This window comes from Macaca fascicularis, chromosome 7 (assembly GCF_037993035.2).
Source record: "Macaca fascicularis isolate 582-1 chromosome 7, T2T-MFA8v1.1".
NCBI lineage: Eukaryota > Metazoa > Chordata > Mammalia > Primates > Cercopithecidae > Macaca > Macaca fascicularis.
The window spans coordinates 141,054,430-141,081,644 of NC_088381.1; the positions used below are offsets into that span (position 1 = coordinate 141,054,430).

At 42.0% G+C, this 27,215-nt stretch overlaps 1 protein-coding gene and 1 non-coding gene across 5 annotated transcripts in view; one reads left to right on the forward strand and one right to left on the reverse strand.

Annotated features, from left to right (window-relative positions):
• Positions 1 to 27,215, forward strand: part of PSEN1 (presenilin 1) — an 80,314-nt gene that overhangs the window by 19,571 nt on the left and 33,528 nt on the right. For all 4 annotated transcript variants that reach the window (XM_015453975.4, XM_073997701.1, XM_005561705.4 and 1 more), the window contains exons 4-5: positions 16,240 to 16,490; positions 19,023 to 19,164. In XM_015453975.4, coding sequence (XP_015309461.1) covers positions 16,240 to 16,490; positions 19,023 to 19,164 — 393 coding nt within the window. The remainder of the gene's footprint in view (positions 1 to 16,239; positions 16,491 to 19,022; positions 19,165 to 27,215) is intronic.
• LOC123574812 (U7 small nuclear RNA) lies at positions 6,750 to 6,813 on the reverse strand. The gene has a single exon (XR_006699996.1). It is a non-coding gene; the product is annotated as a U7 small nuclear RNA (small nuclear RNA).

Genomic DNA, 27,215 nt, shown 5'->3' on the forward strand with positions numbered 1-27,215 from the left:
TTTTAGAAATACTAAAATATTTATGAAGGAAATTATGTATCTAAGATTTGCCTCAAAATAATACTGGAGTGGCAAAGTGAGGGGGAGAGTAGATGAAACAAGATTAGCATGAGTTCATAATTATTGAAGTTGAATAAATTGCACATGGGCTTCATTGTACATTTCTAACAATGTTTGTTTGAATTTTTTCCATGATAAAAAGGTTTTTATTTTTATTTTTTTGAGATGGAGTCTCCCTCTGTCGCCCAGGCTGGAGTACAGTGGCACGATCTCAACTCACTGCATGCTGCGACTCGTGGGTTCACACCATTCTCCTGCCTCAGCCTCCTGAGTAGCTGGGACTACTTAGGCGTCCGCCACCATGCCCGGCTCATTTTTTGTATTTTTACTACAGATGGAGTTTCACCATGTTAGCCAGGATGGTCTCGATCTTCTGACCTCGTGGTCTGCCCGCCTCAGCCTCCCAAAGTGCTGGGATTACAGGCCTGAGCCACTGCGCCCGGCCTTTCTTTAAAATAGCTTTATAGATAATACCATGCTTAAGTCATCATTCTCATATTTAGCTACCAAGATTTTTCCTTTTGGAAATCCCTTGGTATTCTAGTACCACTTTCCTCTCATTTGACACTTTTCAAAGCACCTACGCACTCCTTTGAGAAAGATGTATTTTTTTTTTTTTTTTTTGGATAGAATTTCACTCTTGTTGCCCAGGCTGGAGTGCAGTAGCACGATCTTGGCTCTCTGCAACCTCTGCCTCCTGGGTTCAAGCTATTCTCCTGCCTCAGCCTCCTGAGTAGCTGGGATTCAGGCACATGCCACCACACCTGGCTAATTTTTTTTTTTTTTTTTTTTTGGAGAGGTGGGGTTTTACCATGTTGGCCAGGCTGGTCTCAAACTCCTGACCTCAGATGATCCGCCCGCCTCAACCTCCCAAGATGCTGGGATTACAGGCATGAGCCACCACCCCCAGCCCAAGAAAGATACATTTTTGAAAACAGTTTTATTGTGGTATAATTGATGTAAAATGTACATGTTTAAAATATACAGTGTGGTAAGTTTTGATATATATGTATACTCTTTTTCTTTTTTATTGTACTTTTAAGTTCTAGGGTACATGTGCACAACAGTGCATGTTTGTTACATATGTATACATGTGCCATGTTGGTGTGCTGCACCCATTAACTCCTCATTTACATTAGGTATATCTCCTAATGCTTTCCCTCCCCCCTCCCCCCATATGTATACTCTTGAAACCACCACAACAGTTAAGATAATGAACATGTCCATTACCTCCAGAAGTTTCTTCATGTTTTGTTGTAATCTCTCTTTCTCCTCCGATTCCTCCCCATCCCCAGGCAACCATGTTTTGTCACTGCGCCCAGCCATTTACTGTAATTTTATATAAATAGTATCTTACAGGCCTGGCACGGTGGCTCACGCCTGTAATCCCAGCACTTTGGGAGGTCGAGGTGGGTGATCACCTGAGGCCACGAGTTCAAGACCAGCCTGGCCAATGTGAAACCCCTTCACTACTAAAACTACAAAAATTAGCCAGGGGTGGTAGCGTACACCTGTAATCTCAGCTCCTCTGGAGGCTGAGACAGGATTGCTTGAACCCAGGAGGCAGAGGTTGCAGTGACCTGAGATCGTGCCACTGCACTCCAACCTAAGCAACAGAGTGAGTCTCTGTCTGAAAAAAAACAAAAAAACAACTTACAGATTCTTGTCTGGCTTCTTTCTTTCAGCGTAATTATTTTGAAATTCGTCAATGTTATGTGGTTCCTTTTTATTGCTGAGTCGTATACCACAGTTTTTCATGTATTTATTTGTTGGTAGATATTTGGATTTTCAGTTCTGAAGCATTACAGATAGTGGCTGCTATGGATACTTATGTACAGGTCTTTGTATGGGCATATGCTTTAATTTATCTTGGGCAAATACCTAGGAGTAAAATATGATCCAGTACGGTTAGGTGTATATTTAGCTTTTTTTTTCTGTCTATCTGTCTTATCTATTTTTGAGATGGAGTTTCGCTCTTGTCGCCCAGGCTGGAGTGCAGTGGCGAAGTCTTGGCTCTCTGCAACCTCTGCCTCCTGGTGATTCTCCTGCCTCAGCCTCCTCAGTAGCTGGGATTACAGGTGCCTGCCACCACGCCTAGCTAATTTTTGTATTTTCAGTAGAGACTGGGTTTCTCCATGTTGGCCAGGCTGGTCTTGAACTTCTGATCTCAAGTGATCTGCCTGTCTCAGCCTCCCGAAGTGCTGGAATTACAGGTGTGAGCCACCACACCTGGCCAGTTTTTATTTATATTTTTTATAGAAGATGGAGTCTCTCTATGTTTCATAGGCTGGTCTTGAACTCTAGGCCTCAAGTGATCCTCCTGCCTTGGCTTACCAAAGTGCTGGGATTACAGGCATGAGCCTCTATGCCCAGCCTTATATTTAACCTTTTTAAGGTACTACCAAACAACTCTCCAAACTGGTTGTATAATTTTATGTTTCTACCAGCAGTTCAAGTTCCAGTTCCTCCACATCCTGTCAGTACTTGATACTGTCAGTCTTTTAAATTTTTTAGCTCTTATAAAAGGTATATAGTTATATCTCATTTTGGTTTTAATTTACATTTCTCTATTGAGTAATGATGTTGAGTATGTTTTCATGTACTTGTCATCCTGATACCTTCTTTGGTGACTTGTCTGTTGAAATCTCTTGCCCATTTAAAAATTGCTTTCTCATTGGATTTTGAGAATTATTTACATAGTCTGGATACAAGTCCTCTGTAATATATATAATTTGCAAATGTTTTCTCCCAGACTGCGGCTTTTCTTTTTATTAACAGTGGTTTTTGAAGGGCAGATTTTTTTTTTTTTTTTTTTAAAGAGACAGGGTCTTGCGCTGTCACCCAGGCTTGAGTTTGGTGGTGTGATTATAGCTCACTGCAGCCTCAAACTCCTGAGCTCAAAGAATTCTTCTGCCTCATTCTTCCAAATAGCTGGGACTACAGATGTGTGCCACTGCACCCAGCTAATTCAGTTTGTATTTCATTGATTGCGTTTTTGGTGTCACATCTTAAGAAACTTTGGCCTACCTCAAGTTCTCAGGAGTTTTTTCCTACATTTTCTTCTGGAAGCTTTATAGTTTCGTGTTTTACATTAGGTCTGTGATCCTTTTCAAGTTGATTATATACATGGTCCAAGGTATGGATCAAAGTTCATTTTTCTGCATATGGATATTCAGTTGTTTCAGCACTGTTTGTTTTAAAAAAACTATTTTCTCCACCGAAGTGCCTTTGTACCTTTGCGAAAATCAGTTGTCCATATGTGTGTCAATCTGTTCCATCAGTCATGGGTCTCATGGGGAGGCTTCTGGATTTGAAAAACTGAAACTATACTCATTGAACAACTTTATACCCATTGAACAACTCCCTATTTTCCATTTCTCTCAGCCCGTGGCAGTATACTTTCTTTTTCTATAACATTGACTACTTGAGTTTTGTGGGTTTTGTTTTTTGTTTTTTGTTTTTTGTTTTTTTTTGTTTTTTTGTTTTTTTGTTTTTAAAGACAAGATCTCGCTCTGTCACCCAGGCTAGAGTACAGTGGCATGATCTTGGCTCATGGTAGCCTTCACCTCCTGGGCTCAAGCGGTCTTCCTACCTCAGTCTCCTGAGTAACTGGAACTACAGGCGCACACCATCATGCGTCACTAATTTTTAAATTTTTTTGTAGACGAGTTCTCACCATATTGGCCAGGCTGATCTCAAACTCCTGGGCTCAAGTAATCCTCCCACTTCAGCCTCCCAAAATACTGAGATTATGGGTGTGAGCCATCATGCCCAGCTGGCTAGACAGTTCATATAAGTGGAATCAGACATTATTTCTCTTTTTGTGACTTGCTTATTTTGCTTAGCGTAAGGTCCTCAAGGTTCATCTATATTGTGGCATGTGACAAGATTTCCTTTTTAAGGGGTGAGTAATATTCTGTGTTATGTATATACCACATATCTATGAGTAGACATTTGGGTTACTTCCACTTCTTGGCTATACTGAATAATGCTGTGGTGAAAGTGGCTATGCACATACCTGTTTGAGGTCTGGTTTGTAATTCAATTCTTTTTTATGTATACTCATTGGTATATATATACACATGGGATTGCTGGGTCATATGGTAGTTTTTAATTTTTCGAGGAACCTCCATATTGTTTTCCATGGTGGCTATACCATTTTACATTCCCACCAGCAGTGCATAGTGGTCCCAATTTCTTCACAACTTTACTACCACTTGTTACTTTCTGTTTTTTGATAGTGGCCATCCTAACAGTTGTAGTATTTTTTTGCATTTTTCTAATGATTAGTGATGTTGAGCATCTTTTTTTTCCCCCCATATCACACAGATGTAGAGCTTCTTTTCATATGCTTCTTGACTATTTGTATATCTTCTTTGAAGAAATATCTGTTCAAGTCCTTTGCCCATTTAAAAAATCTGATTATTTGTTTTTTTCCAGTTGTTTAATTGTAGGACTTTTTTTTTTTTTTTTTTTTGAGATGGAGTCTTGCTCTGTCACCCATGCTGGAGTGCAGTGGCGCGATCTTGGCTTACTGCAAGCTCTGCCTCCCAGGTTTATGCTATTGTAGGACTTTTTAATGTATTCTGGATATTAATCTCTTACCAGATACATGATTTGCAATTTTTTTTTTTTTTTTTTTGATACAGGGTTTTACTCTGTCACCCAGGCTGGAGTAAAGTGATGCAATCTGGGCTCACTGCAACTTCCGCCTCCGAGGCTCAAGTGATACTCCCACCTCAGCCTCCTGAGTAGCTGGGACTATAGGCACACACCACCACACACAGCTAATTTTTGTATTTTTTGTAGAGACGGAGTTTCACCATGTTGCCCAGACTGGCCTTGAACTCCCGGGCTCAAGCAATCCACCTGCCTTAGCCTCCCGAAGTGCTGGGATTGTAGACCTGAGCCACCACACCCAGCCTGATTTGCAGATATTTTCTCCAGTTCTGTAGGTTGCCTTTTCACTCTGATGACTGCTTCCTGTGGTGTGTAGAAGTTTTAAAACTTGGTGTAGACCCATTTGTCTATTTTTGTTTTTGTTCTTTAATTTCTCTTAGCAATATTTTGTAAATTTTGTACAATATTTTGTAAATTTCTTTTTTTTTTTTTTTTTTTTTTGAGACAGAGTCTTGCTCTGTTGCCCAGGCTGGAGTGCAGTGGCCATATCTCAGCTCACTGCAAGCTCCGCCTCTCGGGTTCAGGCCATTCTCCTGCCTCAGCCTCCCGATTAGCTGGGACTACAGGCGCCCGCCGCCTCACCCGGCTAGTTTTTTGTATTTTTTAGTAGAGACGGGGTTTCACCGTTTTAGCCAGGATGGTCTCGATCTCCTGACCTCGTGATCCGCCCGTCTCGGCCTCCCAAAGTGCTGGGATTACAGGCTTGAGCCACCGCGCCCGGCCTGTAAATTTCATTGTACCGGATATTTGGGGATCTGTAAGACTACCCCCAGGTTCAGTAATTTGCTAGAAAGACTCAACTCAGAAAAGGTTTTATACTCAAATTGTAGTTTAATACATTGAAATGATACAGATTAGCAACAGAAAAAGACACATAGGGCAGGGTCCAGGAGACACCACCAGGCACAAGCAGTCAATAGTCCTCTCCCAGTGGAGTTGTGCACACAGTGCTTAATTTTTCCAGCAACAGTGTATGACAACACACGTGGAATACTGGCAACCTGGGAAGCTCGCTGAGCCGTGGTGTCCGGGTCACACGTGGCTGACCTCAGTTCTCTGGCTTCTTCAGAGGCCAAGCTGATACCGTGTGACTCAAGGCCCTCACCATAGATCACATTGTTAGCAGAAACTTGTTGGCATGACCCAGTGCCTCATGTAAACAAGGGAAATTGTTTTTCTTTTTAATTAATTTAATTTTTTTTTTTAAGATGGAATCTCACTCTGTCACAGTGGTGTGATCTGAGTGGTGTGATCTGAGCTCACAGCAAACTTTGCCTCCCAGGTTCAAGCGATTCTCATGCCTCAGTCTCCCCAGTAGCTGGAATTAAGGCATGCACCACCACACCCGGCTAATTTTTGTATTTTTAGTAGAGCTGGGGTTTCACCGTGTTGGTCAGGCTGGTCTTAAACTCCTGACCTCAAGTGGTCCACTCGCCTCAGCCTCCCAAAGTGCTGGAATTACAGGGATGAGCCACTGCACCCACCCAGGAAGTCTTAACAGGCCGGATATTCTAAGGGTTTAGAGGTTGTCTTCCAGGAGCTGGGAAGGGAAAGAATCCTTTTTTGGCCTGTGCAGAGTTTGAACAACCTTGATGTGCTGAGTTACTCCCTTTACTGTATAGCAGGCCTTGTACATCTTTTCATCCTTCAGGTTTCAGGTCATGTTGTGGTACTTCCTCAGCCAGGTATTTTCTGGCCATATTATTTAAAAGTAGTCCCATACCAGGTGTTTTTTTTAATCACATCACCTTGTTTATTCCTTTTTTTTTTTTTTTTTTTTTAACTTCCTTGTGGAGCTGGGCTAGCCCATAGGCAGTACACTGAGAGCAGCCTGTTTATTCCTTTTATAGTACTATCCCACTGTGTAATTATCCTGTTTATTGTCTGTCTCCCTCTGCTTGAAAGCAGTTCATGAGAGCCAGGAACCTTATCTGTTTGCTCCCTGTTGTATCCCTGGCACTGCACCTAGCACAGTGTCTGGCACATAGCTGGCACTTACCTTTTTTAGGGGGGACAGTTCCCAGTGAAAACTAGAAAAATCGCTAGACAAATTTTAAAAGAGCTGTAACACTTATTTTTAAAATTAATTAATAATTAGTGATTAGAAATTAAGACCGGGCAGAGTGGTTCACGCCTGTAATCCCAGCACTTTGGGAGGTCAGGGGTGGGCGGATTACCTGAGGTCAGGAGTTTGGCTAACATGGTGAAACCCCGTTTCTACTTAAAAAAAAACAAAAAAAACCAAAAACAAAAATTAACCAGGTGTGGTGATACGTGCCTGTAATCCCAGCTACTTGGGAGACTGAGGCAGGAGAATCACTTGAACCTGGGAGGCCGAGGTTGCAGTGAGCCGAGATTGCACCACTGCACTCCAGCCTGGGCAACAAGAGCAAAACTCCATCTCAAAAAAAAAAAAAGTTAAAGTCAAATAGAAAAAGGACATAGATGAAAAAGCACTCAACTGTCCTGATAATAAGAGAAATAGATATTAAAATTATGCCGAGATTCCATATTTCTCCCATCAGATTGGTAAAAATCTAAGCACTTGCTAACATAAGGTGTTAGCAACAGTGTGGTGAAGTAGGCAATCTCTTGCATTGCTGAGTCTCTAAATTGGTGTAATCCATAGGGAGGGCAATTTGGCATACTCTCTCTCTCTCTCTCTCTCTCTCGCTTGCTCTCTCTCTTTCTCTCTCTCTCTCTCTCTCACTTGCTCTCTCTCTTTCTCTTTCTCATACCTGCAGTCCCAGCTGCTCAGGAGGCTGAGGTGGGAGGATTGCTTGAGCTTGGGAGGTCAAGACTGTGGTAAGCTGTGACTATGCCACTGCACTCCAGCCTAGTGACAGAGAATCTATCTCAAAAATAAGAAGAATGAGGATATTCTCTATGTACTGATGTGTAGAAAAATCTCTTAAGATACATAGTTAAGTGGAGAAAACAAAATGCTGCATGGTACATTTACTGTACTACCATTTGTGTGAAAAGGGGGAGTAAGAGTGTGTGTTTGTATTTGCTTGCATATGTAGAAAGAAACTTGGAAAGGATTCACAGGAGAACAATAACAGTAGTAAGCAGGGGGATTAGGAAACTAGGTATATATTAAGAGGGAGATTTTATACTCTATACCTTTTAGTACTTTCTTTGAAACCACGTAAATGTTTCACCTGTGTATTTATTTATTTTATTTTTAATTTTTGCTTTACCTGCTTTTAACAAATAAATTGTACTTTTTTTGAAGAGCCCTGTTTTTCCTTTCGATTATTATCTGTAGATTCTTATGACACATTTTACTTTAATAGCACATTTAAACAGAATACAGTCTTTAAATGGAAGCTGACAATTTATTTCCCTGGAGAATTTTTGAAGTACAATAACATTTGATTGATTGAACTTTATTTAGTAAGAATTCTTAGCACACTCCCTCCCAGGCACACCTACATGGTGCTTCATTTTCAGTGAACTACAAATCTCTGAAACCCAAAACTCCAATCTAAAAGTACAAGACGGCTGGACTCGATGGCTCATGCCTGTAATCCCAGCACTTTGGGAGGATTTCTTGAGCCCAGAAGTTCAAGACCAGCTTGGGCAACATGGTGAAGCTTTGTCTCTACAAAAAATTAGCCAGGCTTCACAAACAGTCTTTTAGGAATCATTCATTAATTAACTCAACAAATATTTATTGAGTACAGGAGACACTAGAGATCCAGCAAAGATCAAGAACTTGTGCTGTCCTTGGAGAAAATTTATATTCGAAGGAGATAAAGATGAATAATCAAGTAACAAACAGGAGCTACATCAAATGATCACAAGTACGATTCAGAGAATTAAAACCAGCAGATCAATGTAGAGAAAGGGTTCCTTACATTCGATAGTCAGGAAATTCTCTCTCTACCAGGAGGGAACTGAGTGACAAGGAACAGTCAGGTGGGAGAAGGACATTCCAGATGAACCAGCCCTGAGTGGGGAACTAGAAGGCCAGTTTGAGAAAAGGAATGGAGAGAGGAGGAACAGTCTGTGGTCAGAGCAAGGAACAAACCGTTTTAGACTTCACGAGCCTAAGAAGTTTTGATTCTGTTATGAGCATGACAAGAAGCCATGTAATCGAGTTTTAAAGGAATGACATGATCTCATTTTGTTTAAAAAAAAAAAAATCATCCTGGCTATAGTGTGGAGAATGGACTAGGGGAGCATAAAAGCAGAAAGACCAAATTAGAAGCCTATTAACAGTAATCCAAATGACAGGTAATAGTGGTTTGAACCACAAAGATTGCGGACATAGAAAGAAGTAGATAGGTCCAGGAGGTGTTTTGGAGGTATTCTGGCAGAATTTGCGGGCTGACTAGACAGAGGTACTAAGGAAGGGAAAGAAAGAAAGAATAATTCGTAGATTTGGGACTTCCTAGAAACTGGGAGAATGGTACTGCTGTTTACTGAGATAAATGGAGAAGACAGAGGAGAAGCTTAGAATAGAGTTCTGGGAGAGGTCAGAGATGGAGATCAACATTTGGGAAACAGATTTTTCTAATTCCATAGTGCCTATGATTTTCTGTTGATAGACTAAAAATGTCTGGAATTTTATATGCAGTTTCATCTGGACTGTACCCTAAGAGGAGATCAGTTATACCTTGGCACCTGCTAGTAGCCATAGGAATGTTTATATGTAGAATAAATGGTAAAACTACTGAATGCTTAATATGTGCCAGACACCATGAGATATGTCTTTCAAGTACTATCCCAGTAGAATTTACAACTCTATCGGGAGATACTTTTTTCTCACCATTTTACAGATGAAGACATTGAAGTTCAAAGAGGTTAAATAACTTGTCCCAAATCACACTATATAGAAGAGAAATCCAAATCCTGGTAGTCTGACCCCAGAACTTGGGCTAATTACCACTATATAATACAGTGTCACTGGGGTAAACCCAAGATATGATAACGTAAGTTAGAGACTTTTAAATTCCAAATTTCACACACTATGATTTCACCCATAAAATATAGTGATTCAGCCATAGTCTTCTGATTAATTGGAGTACCCTATAAAATACTTTAGGAACTTGCTTCTTTTATTTGCATATATATATGTTCATTCGTAAATTAAATCTGGACAGCCAATGAATCTGCCATTTTTGTCTGTAACCAACACTTCTGTCACCAAATTGTACTTTTTTTTGTTTTTTTTTTTTTGAGACGGAATCTCATTCTGTCACCCAGGGTGGAGTGCAGTGGCACAATCTTGGCTTACTGCAACCTCTGCCTCCTGGGTTCAAGCGATTCGCCTGCCTCAGCCTCCCAAGTAGCTGGGATTACAGGTGCCCACCACCACGCTGGCTAATTTTTATATTTTTAATAGAGACAAGGTTTCACCATGTTGGCCAGGCTGGTCTTGAATTCCTGACTTCAGGTGATCCGCCTGCCTCAGCCTCCCAGAGTGCTGGGGTTACAGGCATGAGCCACCACGCCCAGCCCAAATTGTACTTTTTTTAAATAAAGAAATTAAAACAGTATCTTTTTCCTTAAAGATGGTGTCTCACTACATTCCCTGGGCTGCACTTGACTATAGGTGTGTGCCACCATTCCTGAAAACAAAATCAGTTTTGAAAGTAGTATCTGGGCTGGGCATGGTGGCTCACACCTTTAATCCCAGCACTTTGGGAGGCTGAGGCGAGCAGATCACCTGAGGTCAGGAGTTCAAGACCAGCCTGACCAACATGGATAAGACCCCGTCTCTACTAAAAATACAAAAAATTAGCCAGGCGTGGTGGTGCATGCCTGTATATCCTAGCTACTCAGGAGGCTGAGGCAGGAGAATTGCTTGAACCCAGGAAGCAGAGGTTGTGGTGAGCCGAGATCGCGCCATTGCACTCCAGTCTGGGCAACAAGAGCAAAACTCCATTAAAAAAAAAAAAAAAAGGTGGTATCTGACCAGGCGCACTGGCTCATGCCTGTAATCCCAGCATTTTGTGAGGCCGAGGTGGGTGGATCATGAGGTCAGGAGTTCGAGACCAGCCTGGCCAACATGGTGAAACCCTGTCTCTACTAAAATACAAAAATTAGCCCGCGCAGTGGCGGATGCCTGTAATCCCAGCTACTCGGGAGGCTGAGGCAGGAGAATCGCTTGAACCTGGGAGGCAGAGGTTGCAGTGAACCGAGATTGTGCCACTGCACTCTAGCCTGGGTGACAGAGCAAGACTCTGTCTCGGAAGGAAAAAAAAAAAAAAAGTGTCCATGGCTAGGCACAGTGGCTCACGCATGTAATCCTAGCACTTCAGGAGGTAGAGGTGGGTGAATCACTTGAGGTCAGGAGTTTGAGACCAGCCTGACCAACATGGTGAAACTCTGTCTCTACTAAAAATACAAAAATTAGCCGGGTGTTGTGGCACACACCTGTAATCCCAGCTCCTCGGGAGGCTGAGGCACGAGAATCGCTTGAACCTGGGAGGCAGAGGTTTCAGTGAGCCAAGATTGTGCCACTACTAGGCGACTGAATGAGACTCTGTCTCCAAAATGTAATCCCAGCACTTTGGGAGGCCGAGACGGGTGGATCACGAGGTCAGGAGATCGAGACCATCCTGGCTAACACGGTGAAACCCCATCTCTACTAAAAAAAATACAAAAAACTAGCCCGGCGAGGTGGCGGGCGCCTGTAGTCCCAGCTACTCAGGAGGCTGAGGCAGGAGAATGGCGTAAACCCGGGAGGTGGAGCTTGCAGTGAGCTGAGATCTGGCCACTGCACCCCAGCCTGGGCGACAGAGCAAGACTCCGTCTCAAAAAAAAAAAAAAAAAAAAAAAAAGTAGTGTCCAACATACTACAAAGAGGAAGGGTTTGTGAATGTGTTTATTACTGTTAAGTTAAACAGTGTTCTAGTATCCATCTCATTATCAGCCTTGGGCAGGGCAGGGCAGGGCAGGGTTGAGTTGGCTAATGTTCATTATAAACCAGATCATCCGGTTGGGGACCGTGAATGAGCATATGATTGCCCCTTTCATGCTAGACTTAGCTAATTAAACTGTTCATATGACCTAAACTGATGGCTGTGGTGCCATAGAAAGAAAACAAGTTTTGAGGCAAGAGACTTTAGTTTGATTCCTACCTCTGCTGTTTTCTGGTTGTGAGATTTTGGATCAGTTGCTTGTGTGTTCATTTACCAAAACTTCTCCAGACAAAAAGAATAAGTAAGATAATGTGACAGTGCCTTGTAAATATCAAATACTATATAGAGATAGCTATTATTACTTGTATGTTTATTGTGAACATTAATCAGCCAATTAAGTTGTTCAGACTTGTACTGCTGAACATCAATTGCAGATATAACTTTCTTGGCAGATGACTTAGTCACCTCCTTCTGTGGAAGAATAAAAGTATGAATTCTCAATTCTCCTGCTTCTTGCTGTCTATCACACTATGTTCTGGTCCCTTTGGCCTCACCTTCTGTATAACCATTTCCATTCTACTGGGCTTTAGCCACTATGGTGACTTGTGTTCAGCAAAAATAATCTTTCTTGATGGGTGGTATAGATATTTCTACCTTTTATGCTTTAGAATAGTTTCCTTTCCATTTCTCGTAGGGTTTGGGTCTTCATAACTGTTTGAAGAGAAATCCTGACTTCCAGACTGAAGGAGAGGGCACCATGCCTTTATATCGCCAGCCTCTGTCTTTTTTTTGTTCCCGTCTGTCTTAGTTCATTTTGTATTGCTATAACAGAATACCGCAGACTGGGTGATTTATTTATTTATTTATTTATTTGTTGTTTGTTTTCTTCTTTTTTGTATCTTTTATTGATTTATTTTTTATCTTTTTGAGACTGGGTGATTTATAAAGAAAAGAAATTTATTCAACTCATGGTTCTTGAGGCTGGAAAGTCCAAGAGTATATGGTACCAGCACCTGAGGAGGATTATCCCTTGGTGGATAGGCAGAAGGGCAAGAGAGAGCTTGCTTTTGTAACAAAGTCACTCCCACGATAACTAACCTACTCCTGCGATAGCGACATAACAGGTTCAGTATCCCTGATTTGAAAGTCTGAAATTCAAAGTGCTCCCAAATCCGTACCTTTCTGAGTACCAGTGTGATGCTCAAAGGCAATGCTTATTGGAGCGTTTTAGATTTTGGATTTTTAGATTTGGTATGTTAAACCTATAAGTATAATGGAAATATTCAAAAATGCAAAATCTGAAACACTTCTGGTCCCAAACATTTCAGATAAAGGATACTGAACCTGTAATCCATTCATGAAGGCAGAGTCCTCATGACCCAGTCACTTCCTAAAGGCCTCACCTCTTGATACCACCACAATGGCAACCAAGTTTCCAGTACATGAACTTTCCAGGGGAACATTCAAACTATAGCACCCTCCTTTATCCCTTATCCTATTCCATTAGTTTTAATACCCACTTTGTCTCTTCCTCTAGTCTTCAGTCTACGCTTTGACGTGGTAAGTATGCTCAAGTTTCTAAGAGCTCTAAAATAACCTTTTCTGGTTTTGTCTTCCTTTCCAGTGGGGTTGGATAAAATAACTTTTTCAAGTTAAATCACTCTCTATTGCAAGCCTCTTCCACCTTTTTTTTTTTTTTTTTTTTTTTGCTTCGAAGAATGATTGCTTTTACCTTCTCAATTCTCAATCATTTTCCAGCCCATTGTGATTTAGGACACTGATACAGAAGGGCTGGGCTCCCGGCTAAATTCCACCCTTAAACCTGGAACTGCAGCCCTAAGTGAAAACAGCTGACCCCATTTTTCCCCACCCAAATGTTGCCTCTTTGGCCTGCCATGCCCCTATCCTGTGCCCATAAAAATATTTCAGCTGGGCTGGGCACAGTGGCTCACTCCTATAATCCCAGCACTTTGGGAGACTGAGGCAGGTGGATCAGCTGAGGTCAGGAGTTGAAGACCAGCCTGGCCAACATGGCAAAACCCTATCTCTACTAAAAATACAAAAATTAGTTGGGCGTGGTGCTGGGCACCATAATCCCAGCTACTTGGGAGGATGAGGCAGGAGAATTGCTTGAACCCAGGCAGCGGAGCTTATAGTGAGCCCAGATTGTGCCGATGCACTCCAGCCTGGGCAACAGAGCGAGACTCTGTCTCAAAAAAAAAAAAAAAAAAAAAAAAGATTTCAGCAGCTGGCAGAACAATACAAGCAGCTGACGTCAGGGATATAAATGGCTGAGTGTTGGAAATACAAGCGACTGATTGTCAGAAATACAAGCAACTGAGCGTTGGTGATATAAGCGGCTGAGCAGTGAGCAGAAAAGCAGCTGAGCGTTGGAGACTATGGATGGATGTGGCTAACTTCAGGTGGTGCAGCTTTGGAGAATAGGCCCAGCCAGAGATGGCCTGGCTTCAGGAAAGATCACCTTCTTCCCATGCCATCCCCTTTTCAACTCTCTATCCTACTGAGAACCACTTCCATCGCGCAGTAAAATCTTCTGCATACACTACCCTTCGATCTGTTCGTGTGACCTGATTATTCCTGGACACTGGAAGAGAACCTGGGTGCCAAGAGGAGAGAGCAGGGGCTGCCACCCTGACCCTCCACTGAGCTGGCTGGCCCTTGGCCATCCCTGAATGGCAGAGTTGAAGGAGCATTGATTGTAACACACTTGGATGCTGCTGCGGGCCTGCACAGAGCCTGCTCCTGCCAGAGAGGAGCAACCGGCTGGTTCCTGCATTCGTTTGCTCTGGTTCCCACACTCACTCACTCGCTTGCACACTTCCTCTTGCAAGGGGTTTGAGTGTGTGGTGGCCAAGTAAACGAGCCACGCTCCGAGCCATGAGGGGGTCAAGGGAGTTATCCCGTCTCATCTCAACCCGACTTCCCTCTTCACTGTTTTACTTTTGTAAAACCCTTGATGAACTTCCCATTGCCAGTTCAGGGTCTTTTTAGCTCTCATCCTGCCATACTGTTGATGACACCTCTTTGATTTGTGCTCCACTTTTGGCTTCTGTGTTATATTGATTCCTGAGTTTTCTTCCCTCTCCTCTATTCTCTTAATCTCATTTTCTGGTTTTCTCCCATCACCTGCTGGTTAAGCTTAGGGGTTATTTACACTTCTCTCCTTGGTCATCTTTTTACTGTATTTTTCTCTCCACAGCTATTTCATCCATTTCTGAGGCTATAGAGACCATTGACTTCCTCTGACCCTTCTGAGCTTGAAAGTCCTATTGGTAACTGCCATTGGACTTGACTGCCTGGTTACGTCTCTAACTAAAGTACTTCTGTCTTCCAGTCTGCTTATCTTACTGTGTTCCATATCTCTACCAATGCTAGTTCCTTATGCTGGAAATCTCATTCATTGCCACTCAGTCAAGTTTGCTAAAAATGAAACAGCTGATTATGTCACTTCTTTGACCTTACCACTTTTTTTTGTGTGTGTGAGCCTTGCTTTGTCACCCAGGCTGGAATGTAGTGGCACAATCTCTGCTAACTGCAGCCTCCACCTCCCAGGTTCAGGTGATTCTTCTACCTTAGCCTCATGAGTAGCTGAGATTACAGGCATGTGCCACCATGCCCGACTAATTTTTATATTTTTAGTAGAGACGGGGTTTCACCATGTTGGCCAGGCTGGTGTCAAACTCCTGACCTCAAGTGATGCGCCCACCTTGGCCTCCCAAAGTGCTGGGATTTCAGGCGCCCGGCCTGTTACTTCTTGATTATATGCTAAACAAGGGATGGATTACTCATGAGTTTTCTGGGAAAGAGGTGGACAATTCCCGGAACTAAGGATCCCTCCCCTTTTTAGACCATACAAGGTAACTTCTGGACTTTGCCATGGCATCTGTAAACTGTCATGGTGCCGGCAGGGAGTGTCTTTTAGCATGCTAATGTATTATAATTAGCGTATAGTGAGCAGTGAGGATGACCAGAGGTCACTCTGCTCATCATCTTGGTTTTGGTCAGCTTCTTTATTGCAACCTGTTTTATCAGCAAGGTCTTTATGGGCTGTATCTTGTGCTGACTTCCAATCTCATCCCGTAACTAAGAGTACCTAACCTCCTGCGAATGCAGTCCAGTAGGTCTCGGCCTTATTTTACCCAGCCCCTATTCAAGATAGAGTTGCTCTGGTCCAAATGCCTCTGACACAAGGATTTTAAAGTCTTATTAATTAGGGTAAGAGAGTTCCTTGCGTAAGTGGTCTGAATCACAGAAAGCTGAATTTGAAAAAGGTGCTTGGAGCTGCAGCCAATAAACAAGGTTTAATGCAGGTGTCAGTCTTTAAGCTACATCTCAAAGGATAAGTACAATTGTATTTTGTTGGGATGAAAAGAGAGAATGGAGCAAGCCAAGACCCAGGTAAAAGAGAGGACCTGAGTGCCTTCAGTGAACAGTGATAGATAATCTAGACTTTTAAACTGCATACTTCCTGTAAATTGTTTTTTCTTGCTTCAGGTTTTTAGAACTCATGTAGTGACGGGTCTGTTGTTAATCCCAGGTCTAACCGTTACCTTGATTCTGCTGAGAATCTGATTTACTGAAAACGTTTTTCTTGTACTTATAGAATGACAATAGAGAACGGCAGGAGCACAACGACAGGCGGAGCCTTGGCCACCCTGAGCCATTATCTAATGGACGACCCCAGGGTAACTCTCGGCAGGTGGTGGAGCAAGATGAAGAAGAAGATGAGGAGCTGACATTGAAATATGGCGCCAAACATGTGATCATGCTCTTTGTCCCCGTGACTCTCTGCATGGTGGTGGTCGTGGCTACCATCAAGTCAGTCAGCTTTTATACCCGGAAGGATGGGCAGCTGTACGTATAAGTTTTGTTTTATTATTCTCAAAGCCAGTGTGGCTTTTCTTTACAGCATATCATCATCACCTTGAAGGCCTCTGCATTGGAGGGGCAGGACTTAGCTAGAGAGTCCATCCTCTGTGATGGTCAGGAGCAGTTGAGAGCAAGGGGTTATTACTTGATGTTTTAAGTGGAGAAAAGGAACACTGCAGAAGTATGTTTCCTGTATGGTATTACTGGATAGGACTGAAGTTAGGCTGAATTGAACACATAAATTTTTTTCCACCTCAGGGCCATTGGGCGCCCATTACTTTTCTGCCTAGAGTATTCTTTCCTTTTCTGACTTTGGTGGGTTAAATTCCTGTCATCCCTCTCTTGGTGTTATGTATAAAGTTTCGGTGCCGCAAAAGAAATAGCACTAGAATATAAAATTTTCCTTTTATTTCTCAGCAAGGCAAGTTACTTCTCTATAGAAGGGTGCGCCCTTACAGATGGAACAATGGCAAGCGCACATTTGGACAAGGGAGGGGAAGGGGTTCTTACCCTGACACACGTGGTCCCTGCTGCTATGTCGTTCCCCTATTGGCTAGGGTTAGACCGCACAGGCTAAACTAATTCCAGTTGGCTAATTTAAAGAGAATGATGGGGTGAGTGCTTTGGCAGGAGTCGGGGCAGGGCAGGTAGCAGGTAATTGGAATGAGGATGGAGCAGGTGATCAGAATAAAGGTGGAGGAGGTAATCAAAAAAGGTTGCTTTACAAGGAAGTTAAGTTTAAAAGTAGAAGGCAAATAATTGAACATACATATTGTTTGAAATTTAGAACTCACATCTAACATTGACTTAAATGTTAAATCCTCAAAGATAACATTCCTGTTTCTCCTAACACGATTAGGTCCTTCTTGGTATATTTTCTCATAGCAACTTGTTCTTTCTCACTTGTCACAATTTGCAAATATATATTTATTTACATTATTTATTTAATGCCTGATTTCCTTCTTTATTGCAAGGCCTGTGAGGGTACTGTGTCTCCGGGGTGAGGTGTATAATAAATGGCCAAACAAATCGTTAATTGGAAGGATGGATAACTAATTCAAGCCAGCACTCTCTAGACTCTTGGGGAGCTGTCATGTGGATTCCCCAGTGCTGCTGATGTCAGCCCTTGGCCTCCAAGAAAAATGCTTGATTCAAATGTCATCTAGTTCCATCTCTAGGACTCTCATGGGGCCCAAAGAAGAGTTGTAATTGAGTTTTAGAATTTGAAGTTGTGAAGTGTCTGAAAAACTACATGGTGTTCTGAAAACCAAACTTTTAGCCTTTTGGTAGAGCATCTGAGACAGCAGATGAAGGGCAGGGGTTAGAACTAGAGGGATTGAACAATATTATCCGTATAGGTTAGGGTTAGGTTTGGCAACATATTATAGAACAAACATTGGCAAGCTACAGCCACAGGCCAGATCTGCCTGCTAGCTTTCCACAAAGGTGTAATAAAGTTATTCACAAACTTGTGAATAAACTTTCTTTGGAACGTGACCATGCTCCTTGGTTTATACATTGTCTGTGGCTACTTTCACACTACAGTAGCACAGCTGAGTGGTTGCCCTGGATACCATATGGTCCACAGAGCTTAAAATATTCACTATCTGACTTTTTATAGAAATGTTTCTGACTTTGTTAATAGAAAATCAAAACAACTGGTTTAAATAATGCACATACTTTCTCTCTCGTAGAGTAGTGCAGAGGTAGGCAGTCCAGATTAGTACAGTGGCTTCACGTTCATCAAGGACTCAATCTCCTTCTTTCTTCTTTAGCTTCTAACCTCTAGGTTACTTCAGGGTCCACGCTGGAGCGCTAGCCTTCATTCTGACAGTAGGAAGGAGTAGGGGAGAAAAGAACATAGGACATGTCAGCAGAATTCACTCCTTTCTTAGAAGTTCCATACACAACACATCTCCCTAAAAGTCATTGCCATTACTTGTTCTCATAGCTATTCATAAATACAAGGGAGTCAGAAGTAAAGTCTTTTTGGCTGGGAATATTGGCACCTGGAATAAAAATGTTTTTCTGTGAATGAGAAACAAGGGGAAGATGGATATGTGACATTATCTTAAGACAACTCCAGTTGCAATTACTCTACAGATGAGAGGCATTAATTATAAGCCATATTACCTTTCTTCTGACAACCACTTGTCAGCCCACATGGTTTCTGTGGCAGAATCTGGTTCTATAACAAGTTCCTAATAAGCTGTAGCCAAAAAACATTTGATGAGGTATTATAATTATTTCAATATAAAGCACCCACTAGATGGAGCCAGTGTCTGGTTCATATGTAAGTCCTTTCCATATATTAGATATTTTCTTTGAAGCAATTATTTTAGAGTGTAGCTGTTTTTCTCAGGTGAAAAATTCTTAGCTAGATTGGTGAGTTGGGGAAGAGTGACTTATAAGATATGAATTGAATCGAGAAAAAGAAAATTCTGTATTGGAGGTGGTAATGTGGTTGGGGATCTCCATTAACACTTACCTAGGGCTTTTGTGTTTGTTTTATTGTAGAATCTATACCCCATTCACAGAAGATACCGAGACTGTGGGCCAGAGAGCCCTGCACTCAATTCTGAATGCGGCCATCATGATCAGTGTCATTGTTGTCATGACTATCCTCCTGGTGGTTCTGTATAAATACAGGTGCTATAAGGTGAGCATGAGACACAGATCTTTGCTTTCCACCCTGTTCTTATGGTTGGGTATTCCTGTCACAGTAACTTAACTGATCTAGGAAAGAAAAAATGTTTTGTCTTCTAGAGCTAAGTTAGTTTTTAGTTTTGTTCCTCTTCACTGTGGAACATTCAAAAAATACAAAAAGGAAGCCAGGTGCATGTGTAATGCCAGGCTCAGAGGCTGAGGCAGGAGGATCGCTTGGGCCCAGGAATTCACAATCAGCTTGGGCAACATAGCAAGATCCTGTCTGTAAAAGAAAACAAAAAACAAATATTGGAAGTATTTTATATGCATGGAATCTATATGTCATGAAAAAAGTAGTGTAAAATATATATATTGTGATTAATTATCAAGAGTTAGTGATAATTCATATTATTTTGGATTTCAATGCCTTTTTAGGCCATTGTCTCAAACAATAAAACCAGAAAACAAAAAAGATATAACTGAAAAATAAACATTTTCATATAATAGCACAATCTAAGTGGGTTTTTGTTTGTTTGTTTGTTGAAACAGAGCTTTGCCCTGTCACCCAGCCTGGAGTGAAGTGCAGTGGCGCGATTTCGGCTCACTGCAGCCTCAACCCACCAGTTTCGAGCGATTCTCCTGCCTCTGCCTCCCCATTAGCTGGAATTACAGGCGCCCACCACCACACTCAGCCAATTTTTGTATTTTTAGTAGAGACGGGGTTTCACCATGTTGGCCAGGCTGGTCTCAAACTCCTGGCCTCAAGTGAACTTCCCGCCTTGGTCTCCCAAAGTGCTGGGATTACAGGTATGAGCCACTGCGCCTGGCCCTAAGTGGTTTTAATATTTTGATTGACAGTATACTGAAGAAATACACTCTAAGACCTTTGTGAATCTCCTCATTCACAAATAACACTATAGGATATAATGGTCCCTATAAAATACGGTATAACTAAAATCAGATTTTCATGTTAGAGTACAGAACAATAAAGCCATGTTCAGATGCTGGTATTAAACTCACTGGTGACTGGTCACACCTTGCCTAAACTGGTAGCCATCATGCACCCCCTCACCATCTCTACCGTATTACTTCATTCCTCGGAAAGTGGGGCGCTGGGAGGTTGTACAGGAAAGACACAGACGCACCCTTCTCAGCCTCTCCTCCTCTAGCTCGCTCTTTTGCCAAGTGGCCTACTGCTGAGTTTCAGCCAACTAGCACGTTTCAGACTCATACCTTAGAAAAAGTTACACATTATCACAAGTCATGCACCTTTTAAGATCATTTTCAAATAATAGAAATTATAAATGTTCAGCCAGACATGGTGGCTCATGCCTGTAATCCCAGCACTTTGGGAGGCCAAGGCAGGAGGATTGCTTGAGGTCAGGAGTTTTTTTGTTGTTGTTGTTTTCCTCCCGAGACAAAGTCTCGCTCTTGTCCCACAGGCTGGAGTGCGATGGTTCGATCTTGGCTCACTGCAAGTTCTGCCTCCCGGGTTCAAGCCATTCTGCTGCCTCAGCCCCCTGAGTAGCTGGGATTACAGGCACCTGCCACCACGCCCGACTAATTTTTGTATTTTTGGTAGAGACTGGTTTTTATCATGTTGGCCATGGTTGGTCTAGAACCGCTGATCTCAGGTGATCCACCCGCCTCGGCCTTGCAAGTGCTGGGATTATAGGTGTGAGCCACTGTGCCCGGCCGAGGTCAGGGGTTTGAGACCAGCCTGAGCAACATAGTGAGACCTGTCTCTACCAAAAAAAAAAAAAAAATTACCTTTCCAAATGTTGGAATCTACTCTGTTTCTTTCTAGTATTTATTTCTGTATACTTTTCTAACATGGTTAAAATGTATAATCAGTATGTGTCCTTTTACTTTGGTGTGAGCATTTTTTCTATTATAAATTCTTAGAAAATATTTCTATGGCTATGAGATATTTGACTCAAGTACCTTATAATTTACTTCTCAAATGTCCCTGATGTTGCACATTTGTTTCTAGTGTTTCACTATTTTAAAAAACAGTAATGTCTGTCTTTATGCCTAGAGCTTTTTCAGTTTTTCAAATTATTTCCTTCGGGTAAAATCCTAGAAGTAGAATTTCTGGGGCAAATTATCTACGTATTTGTAACTCTCTTGGGATACAAAATCCCATTTTCAAAAAGCTTATATCAGTTTGTACTTAACACCGGTAGTGAATGAGAGTATCTCTCATACCTCACCAGTGCTGAATTTCTTTTTTAAAACTATGTGCTGGTTTTTATGGGTAAAGAAAATGTCTTAATTTGCATTTAGTTGGTTACTAGTAATATCAATACCTTTCAATGCTTGTAAACTTTAAAGTTATACAGAGTTTAACCTTGCTTGTTGAACATTTGAGTGAGTGGAAGTGTTAAGTGATAGCCGTCTGTATAATCTGTTAGTAATGTATGGATACCATTAAAGATGACAGGTATGCGTGATGATGACAGGTTGTTACCAACACTCAGAAGGCCAAAAACAAGTGATATAAACCCATGCTGGGAAGCATTTGCCTCCCCCACTTTAAAAATGCTAGTTTCTTAATTCCTTTCTTTATCCCTTTTTCACCATATATATTTTGTCTGCATGTGTTTACTTGCCTTTGGTTTCCTTGCTTTAGTAGACTGATCTTGTGACTTTTACCAGGATCCCATTATACTTTTGTTCTTCTGTTTATTTCTCAGATTTTATTGGAGGGTGGAATTCTACTTTTTCTTTCTTATAATTTAGAATTTACATACAGATTTCCTGCCTTTCCCTTACAAAATACCTTTGTAATTGGATAGGTGGAGCTCTGGACTCAGAGTTCTTTCTCCTAGTAATCTTAGGAAATTATTTAGTTTTTCTGTATTTTCATATTTTCACACATAAAAGAGAAAGCACCATCTCTAAACTACCTCTTCTTTTCTCTGTTTTAAGCATGTATGGGTTTTCCCAGTCTTGGGCAGTGACATGTACAGGACAAGTATCGCTTTATATCCGCCTTGTTTAATTTAAATACGAACTCTTTGAGGTAACCCCTACTATTATCCCAGTTTTATGGATGAGGCACTGAGGCAGGGGTCACACAGCTAGTGTGGGTCAGAACCTAATGGGTCAGAATGGATATTTGAGTACAGAGTTTGGCCTGGATTGACACACACAGCTATTACATAAGATTCCTCTCACATTCAGTCCTCAGCTCCCTGAAGTGTGGGTTCTCTTTTCATGCCTCCATGGAAACTGCGTATCATGTGGTTACCAGTTTTTCCTTTGGTCGTATCTGCTGATGTTTTTGAACCTGATTTTTCTGGACCTTATTGCCATTTGACTTATTTATTGCCTCCCGCTTCACATTGATTCTGGCTTTTGCTTTTCTTCCTACTTTGGTCCTCTTTGCAGTTTCCTAAAGCTAACCAGCCATGATTCTCAGATGATGGACTTTTTCGTCTCTCCCATTACTTCTTGGGAAATTATATTTTAATCTCATGGTTTAAATTTTCATCCTTAAACATAACTTTTAATGGAGTATTTTTAGCCCAGAAGGGCCCGTGGTTGGTTTGTTTTCTGCTTTGCATATCTCTTCTACTCAGATACCTGGTAGCATGTAAATTGAACGACTTATCCTTTATACCATTTCATTATCATCAGTAGGACTGCTTTGCTGGGGTTGTGTGTGTGTGTGTGTGTGTGTGTGTGAGGTGAAGTCTTGCTTTGTCACCTAAGCTAGAGTGTTAGGATTACAGGTGTGAGCCGCTATGCCAGGACAGCTGTTTTCTTCTAGTATTATTTGCCCTCTGTCTGAACATCTTCCTTTAGTAATTCTTTTAGAGCAAGTCAGCTGACCTCAATTTGTTTCAAGTTTTCTTCACCTTAGGATGTTTTAATTTTACCTTTATTACTGAAGGATATTGTTACTGGGCAGAAAATTGTCTTGATGTTTCCCTTTTTCAGCATTTAAAAAATGCTATTCTACTTTCTCTTAGCTTCCCTGGTTTCTGATAAAAATCAGTCATTTGAATCACTGTTCTTCTATAAGTAATACATTGTTTTGTTCTGGTCACTTTCAAAATTTTCTTTTTCTTTTCAGCAGTTATGGAACTGTGGGAGGATTTCTTTGTTCATTCTGTTCGGAGTTCACTGAGCTTTTTGAATCTCTAGGTTTATGTCTTTACCAAATTTGGAAAATTTTCAACCATTATTTCTTCAAAATTTTTCTGTACCACATTCTTTACTCTCTTCTTTTTTTTTTTTTTTGAGTTGGAGTCTCACTCTGTCACCCAGGCTGGAGTGCAGTGTTGCGATCTTGGTTCATTGCAACCTCTGCCTCCCTGGTTCAAGTGATTCTCCTGCCTCAGCCTCTCAAAGTGCTGGGATTATGGGTGCCTGTTACCATGCCTGGCTAATTTTGTTAATTTTTAGTAGAGACAGGGTTTTACCACATTGACCAGGCTGGTCTTGAACTCCTGGCCTTAAGTATTTTGCCTGCTTGGGCCTCCCAAAGTGCTGGGTTACAGGTGTGAGCCACCACACTCGGCTTTTTTTTTTCTTCTTTTTTTTTTGATTTTGAGACTGAGTCTTGCTTTGTCAGCCAGGCTGGAGTGCGGTGGTGCAATCTTGGCTCACTGCAACCTCTGCCTCCCTGATTCAAGCTATTCTCCTGCCTCAGCCTCCCAGAGTGCTGGCATTATGGGTGCCTGTTACCATGCTTGGCTAATATTGTTAATTTTTAGTAGAGACGGGGTTTTACCACATTGACCAGGCTGGTCTTGAACTCCTGACCTTAAGTATTCTGCCTGCCTGGGCCTCCCAAAGTGCTGGGTTACAGGTGTGAGCCACCACACCCGGCCCCCCCCCCCCTTTTTTTTTTTTTGAGGCTGAGTCTTGCTTTGTCACCCAGGCTGGAGTGCAATAATGTGATCTCAGCTCACTGCAGCCTCAGCCTCCCAAGTAGCTGGGATTACAAAGATGTGCCACCATGGCCAGCTAATTTTTGTGTTTTTATTAGAGGTGGGGTTTCACCATGTTGGCCAGGCTGGTCTCAAACCCCTGGCCTTAAGTGATCCGTCTCCCTCAGCCTCCTGAAGTGCTGGGATTACAGATGTGAGCCACCACGCCTGGCTCTTTACCCTCTTCTGGGGGTGACGACACAAATAACTTTTTATTCCACAGGTCTCTGAGGCTCTGTTTATTTTCCAATTTTTTTCACTATTGTTCTGGTTAGATAATTTCTATTGATCTGTCTTCAAGTTTCCTGACATTTGCATTTTGTTACTAAACCTATTCAGTGAAATGTTTTTGGTTATTTTATTTTTAGTTCTAAAATTCCTATTTAGCCCTTCTTTACATTTTTTTATTCTGAAACTTAAAACTTTCCTTTCATTTTAAGAGGGTTTGCCCTTACTTCTTGGAGCATTTTTATGCTCCGAGGATGTTGATATTTTTGTTTTATTGGCCAGTTGATCTGACTGGGTTAGGTCCAGCCAGCCTTGTGTGAACTGTGGTTACATTATCAGTTCATTTTTCAAAGCCTTTGCAGTGTTGCTCAGATCTGCCCCATGTATATGCCACCCAGTCACCAGTCTGGGACTGGTATAGTGGTGTTCTATTTGTAATTCGGTCGTCAGGGTTGGTGTGTGCTGTTGAGGATCACATCCATACCCGCTCACCTTGGGAATGGACCCACAAGTTTATAAACAGCTTTAAGAGATTGCTTTAATGAGTTTCTCTCTTTCTGTGATCTCCCTGTGGTTTCTTGGGCTTCCCTTTTCCATTCCTGCAGCTCAAAGTGGGCTTTATCTTCCTGAAGTCAGGGCCAAAATGTGGGAGGAGAGAGAGAAATAAAGCAAGGGCTATTTGCCCCACTCTCTTGGAACTGCCATTCCTCCAGTCAGAGAAAAAGGATTCCCTCCCTCTGAATTTTAGGCTTCTGCCACCCACATTACCATCACCAGAGGATTGTGTGAGGACTGGGCATACAAGAATGGAGAAAAGGGGAAAAGAAGGCCGAGCGCTGTGGCTCATGCCTGTAATCCTAGCACTTTGGGAAGCTGAGGTGGGCGGATTGCCTGAGCTCAGGAGTTCATGACCAGCCTGGGCAACGCGGTGAAAACCTGTCTCACTAAAATGCAAAAAATTAGCCGGGCGCGGTGGCGGGCACCTGTAGTTCAAGCTACTCAGGAGGCTGAGGCAGAAGTATTGCTTGAACCCGGGAGGCGGAGGTTGCAGTGAGCTGAGATTGTGCCACTGCGCTTCAGCCTGAGTGACAGAGCGAGACTCTGTCTCTAAAAAAAAGGAAGAAAAACTGGATTTTTACACTCTCTGGGTGTTAGGAGAGCTCTTTCCTGATCCTCAAGCCAGAACTAGAGGTCTTGTGGAGCTCCCATTGTCTTGCTAATGCCCACTCAGGTTGTATTGAGTACAGATGGAGGAAAAAAAAAAAATGGTAGGCTCACTGCTAGTGCTTCTAATTCCCCAGCTCACCTACCTCTAGTTACTTTTCATCTTTTGCAACCAGCTGCTGCCTGCTTTCTGCCCAGGTTTTGTAACTGTGTTCAGTGGGACAGAGAGAGTGGAATGTGCTTTACTCCATCTTATCTGGAATCTTTCTTAATATATTTTTTGTCACATTTGTGCATCTTTTATCCATCCTTCATTTTGTTTTATTTTATTTTTTGAGACAAGAGTCTCAGTCTCTTGCCCAGGCTGGAGTGTAGTGGTGTGATCTTGGCTCACTGCAACCTCCGCCTTCTGGGTTCAGGCAATTCTCCTGCCTCAGCTCCCAAGTTGTTGGGATTACCAGTACCCGCCACCATGCCTGGCTAATTTTTGCCTTTTTAGTAGAGACGAGGTTTTGCCATGTTGCCCAGGCTGGTCTCGAACTTCTGACCTCCGGTGATCCACTGGCCTCAGCCTCCCAAACTGCTGGGACAACAGGCCTGAGCCACCACGCCCAGCCCTATCCTTCATTTTAGACAGTTTAAGAGGTTTGTATTCAGCCAGATTTCCACATTGACTTGTTCATTTGTGTTGTGATGTTTTTTAATGTTCAAGTCTTAGCACGCACAAACAATTATATAGAAACAAGTTGTTTACTTTGACTCCCAATATTAGTAAAAGGAGCTTTTGAGTCAGAGATCAGTAACTTGCCAGAGCCTGTTTGGAAATAAACCCTGAGGATTTCTCCTATCAGTGGTTGGTTATGCAATGTCTATGGCAAGCCCTAGAAGCTAAAAGACCAAACCTTAAAATGTTAGAAACAGAAAAGGCAGTTAATTATTATACATAATTTGTTATAAAAGGAACTATAACTTAGTAAAGCCAGATGATTTCTGGCCTTGACGGTTTAGGGTTTAGAGAAGATACTGTCGTGTACTGAAGCAGGGCTGTTTTCTTTCACATCCTTTAGCACAGGAAAGCAGAACTAGGGATTTTTGCAAGATGAGAAAGCCCTGTTTTAACGTGTGTGTATAACATAGTAATAAAAGAAATGCATGTGAAAATAACAAATTAACATATTTGGCATATTGCCTTTGTCAAGATTAGTCTTTTTTGTCAAGTAACTAAGCCAAATTAAATCAGTAATTACAAAAAGTTTGTACACTGATTTAGTAATCTTGCTTTTATGATATATTCTAAAGAAGGAATTGGAAATGCAGAAAAATATTTGTGAAGTAGGATGTTCATTTTAGCATAAATTAAAATTGGGGAAAGAAAGGGAAAACAATACAGATTCCATGCATAAGGCAAAAGTTCAATTGTGGGTTTATCCATGTGAGTAGACTATTATTTTGTCATTTAAAAATCATAGTTTAAGCTGGGTGCAGTGGCTCATGCCTGTAATCCCAGTACTTTGGGAGGCTGAGGTGGGCAGATCACCTGAGATCGGAAGTTCGAGACCAGCCTGACCAACATGGAGCAATCCCATCTCTACTAAAAATACAAAAAAATTAGCCGGGCATGGTGGCAAGCGCCTGTAATCCCAACTACTCGGGAGGCTGAGGCAGGAGAATCGCTTGAATCTGGGAGGCAGAGGTTGCGGTGAGATTGTGCCGTTGCACTCCAGCCTGGGCA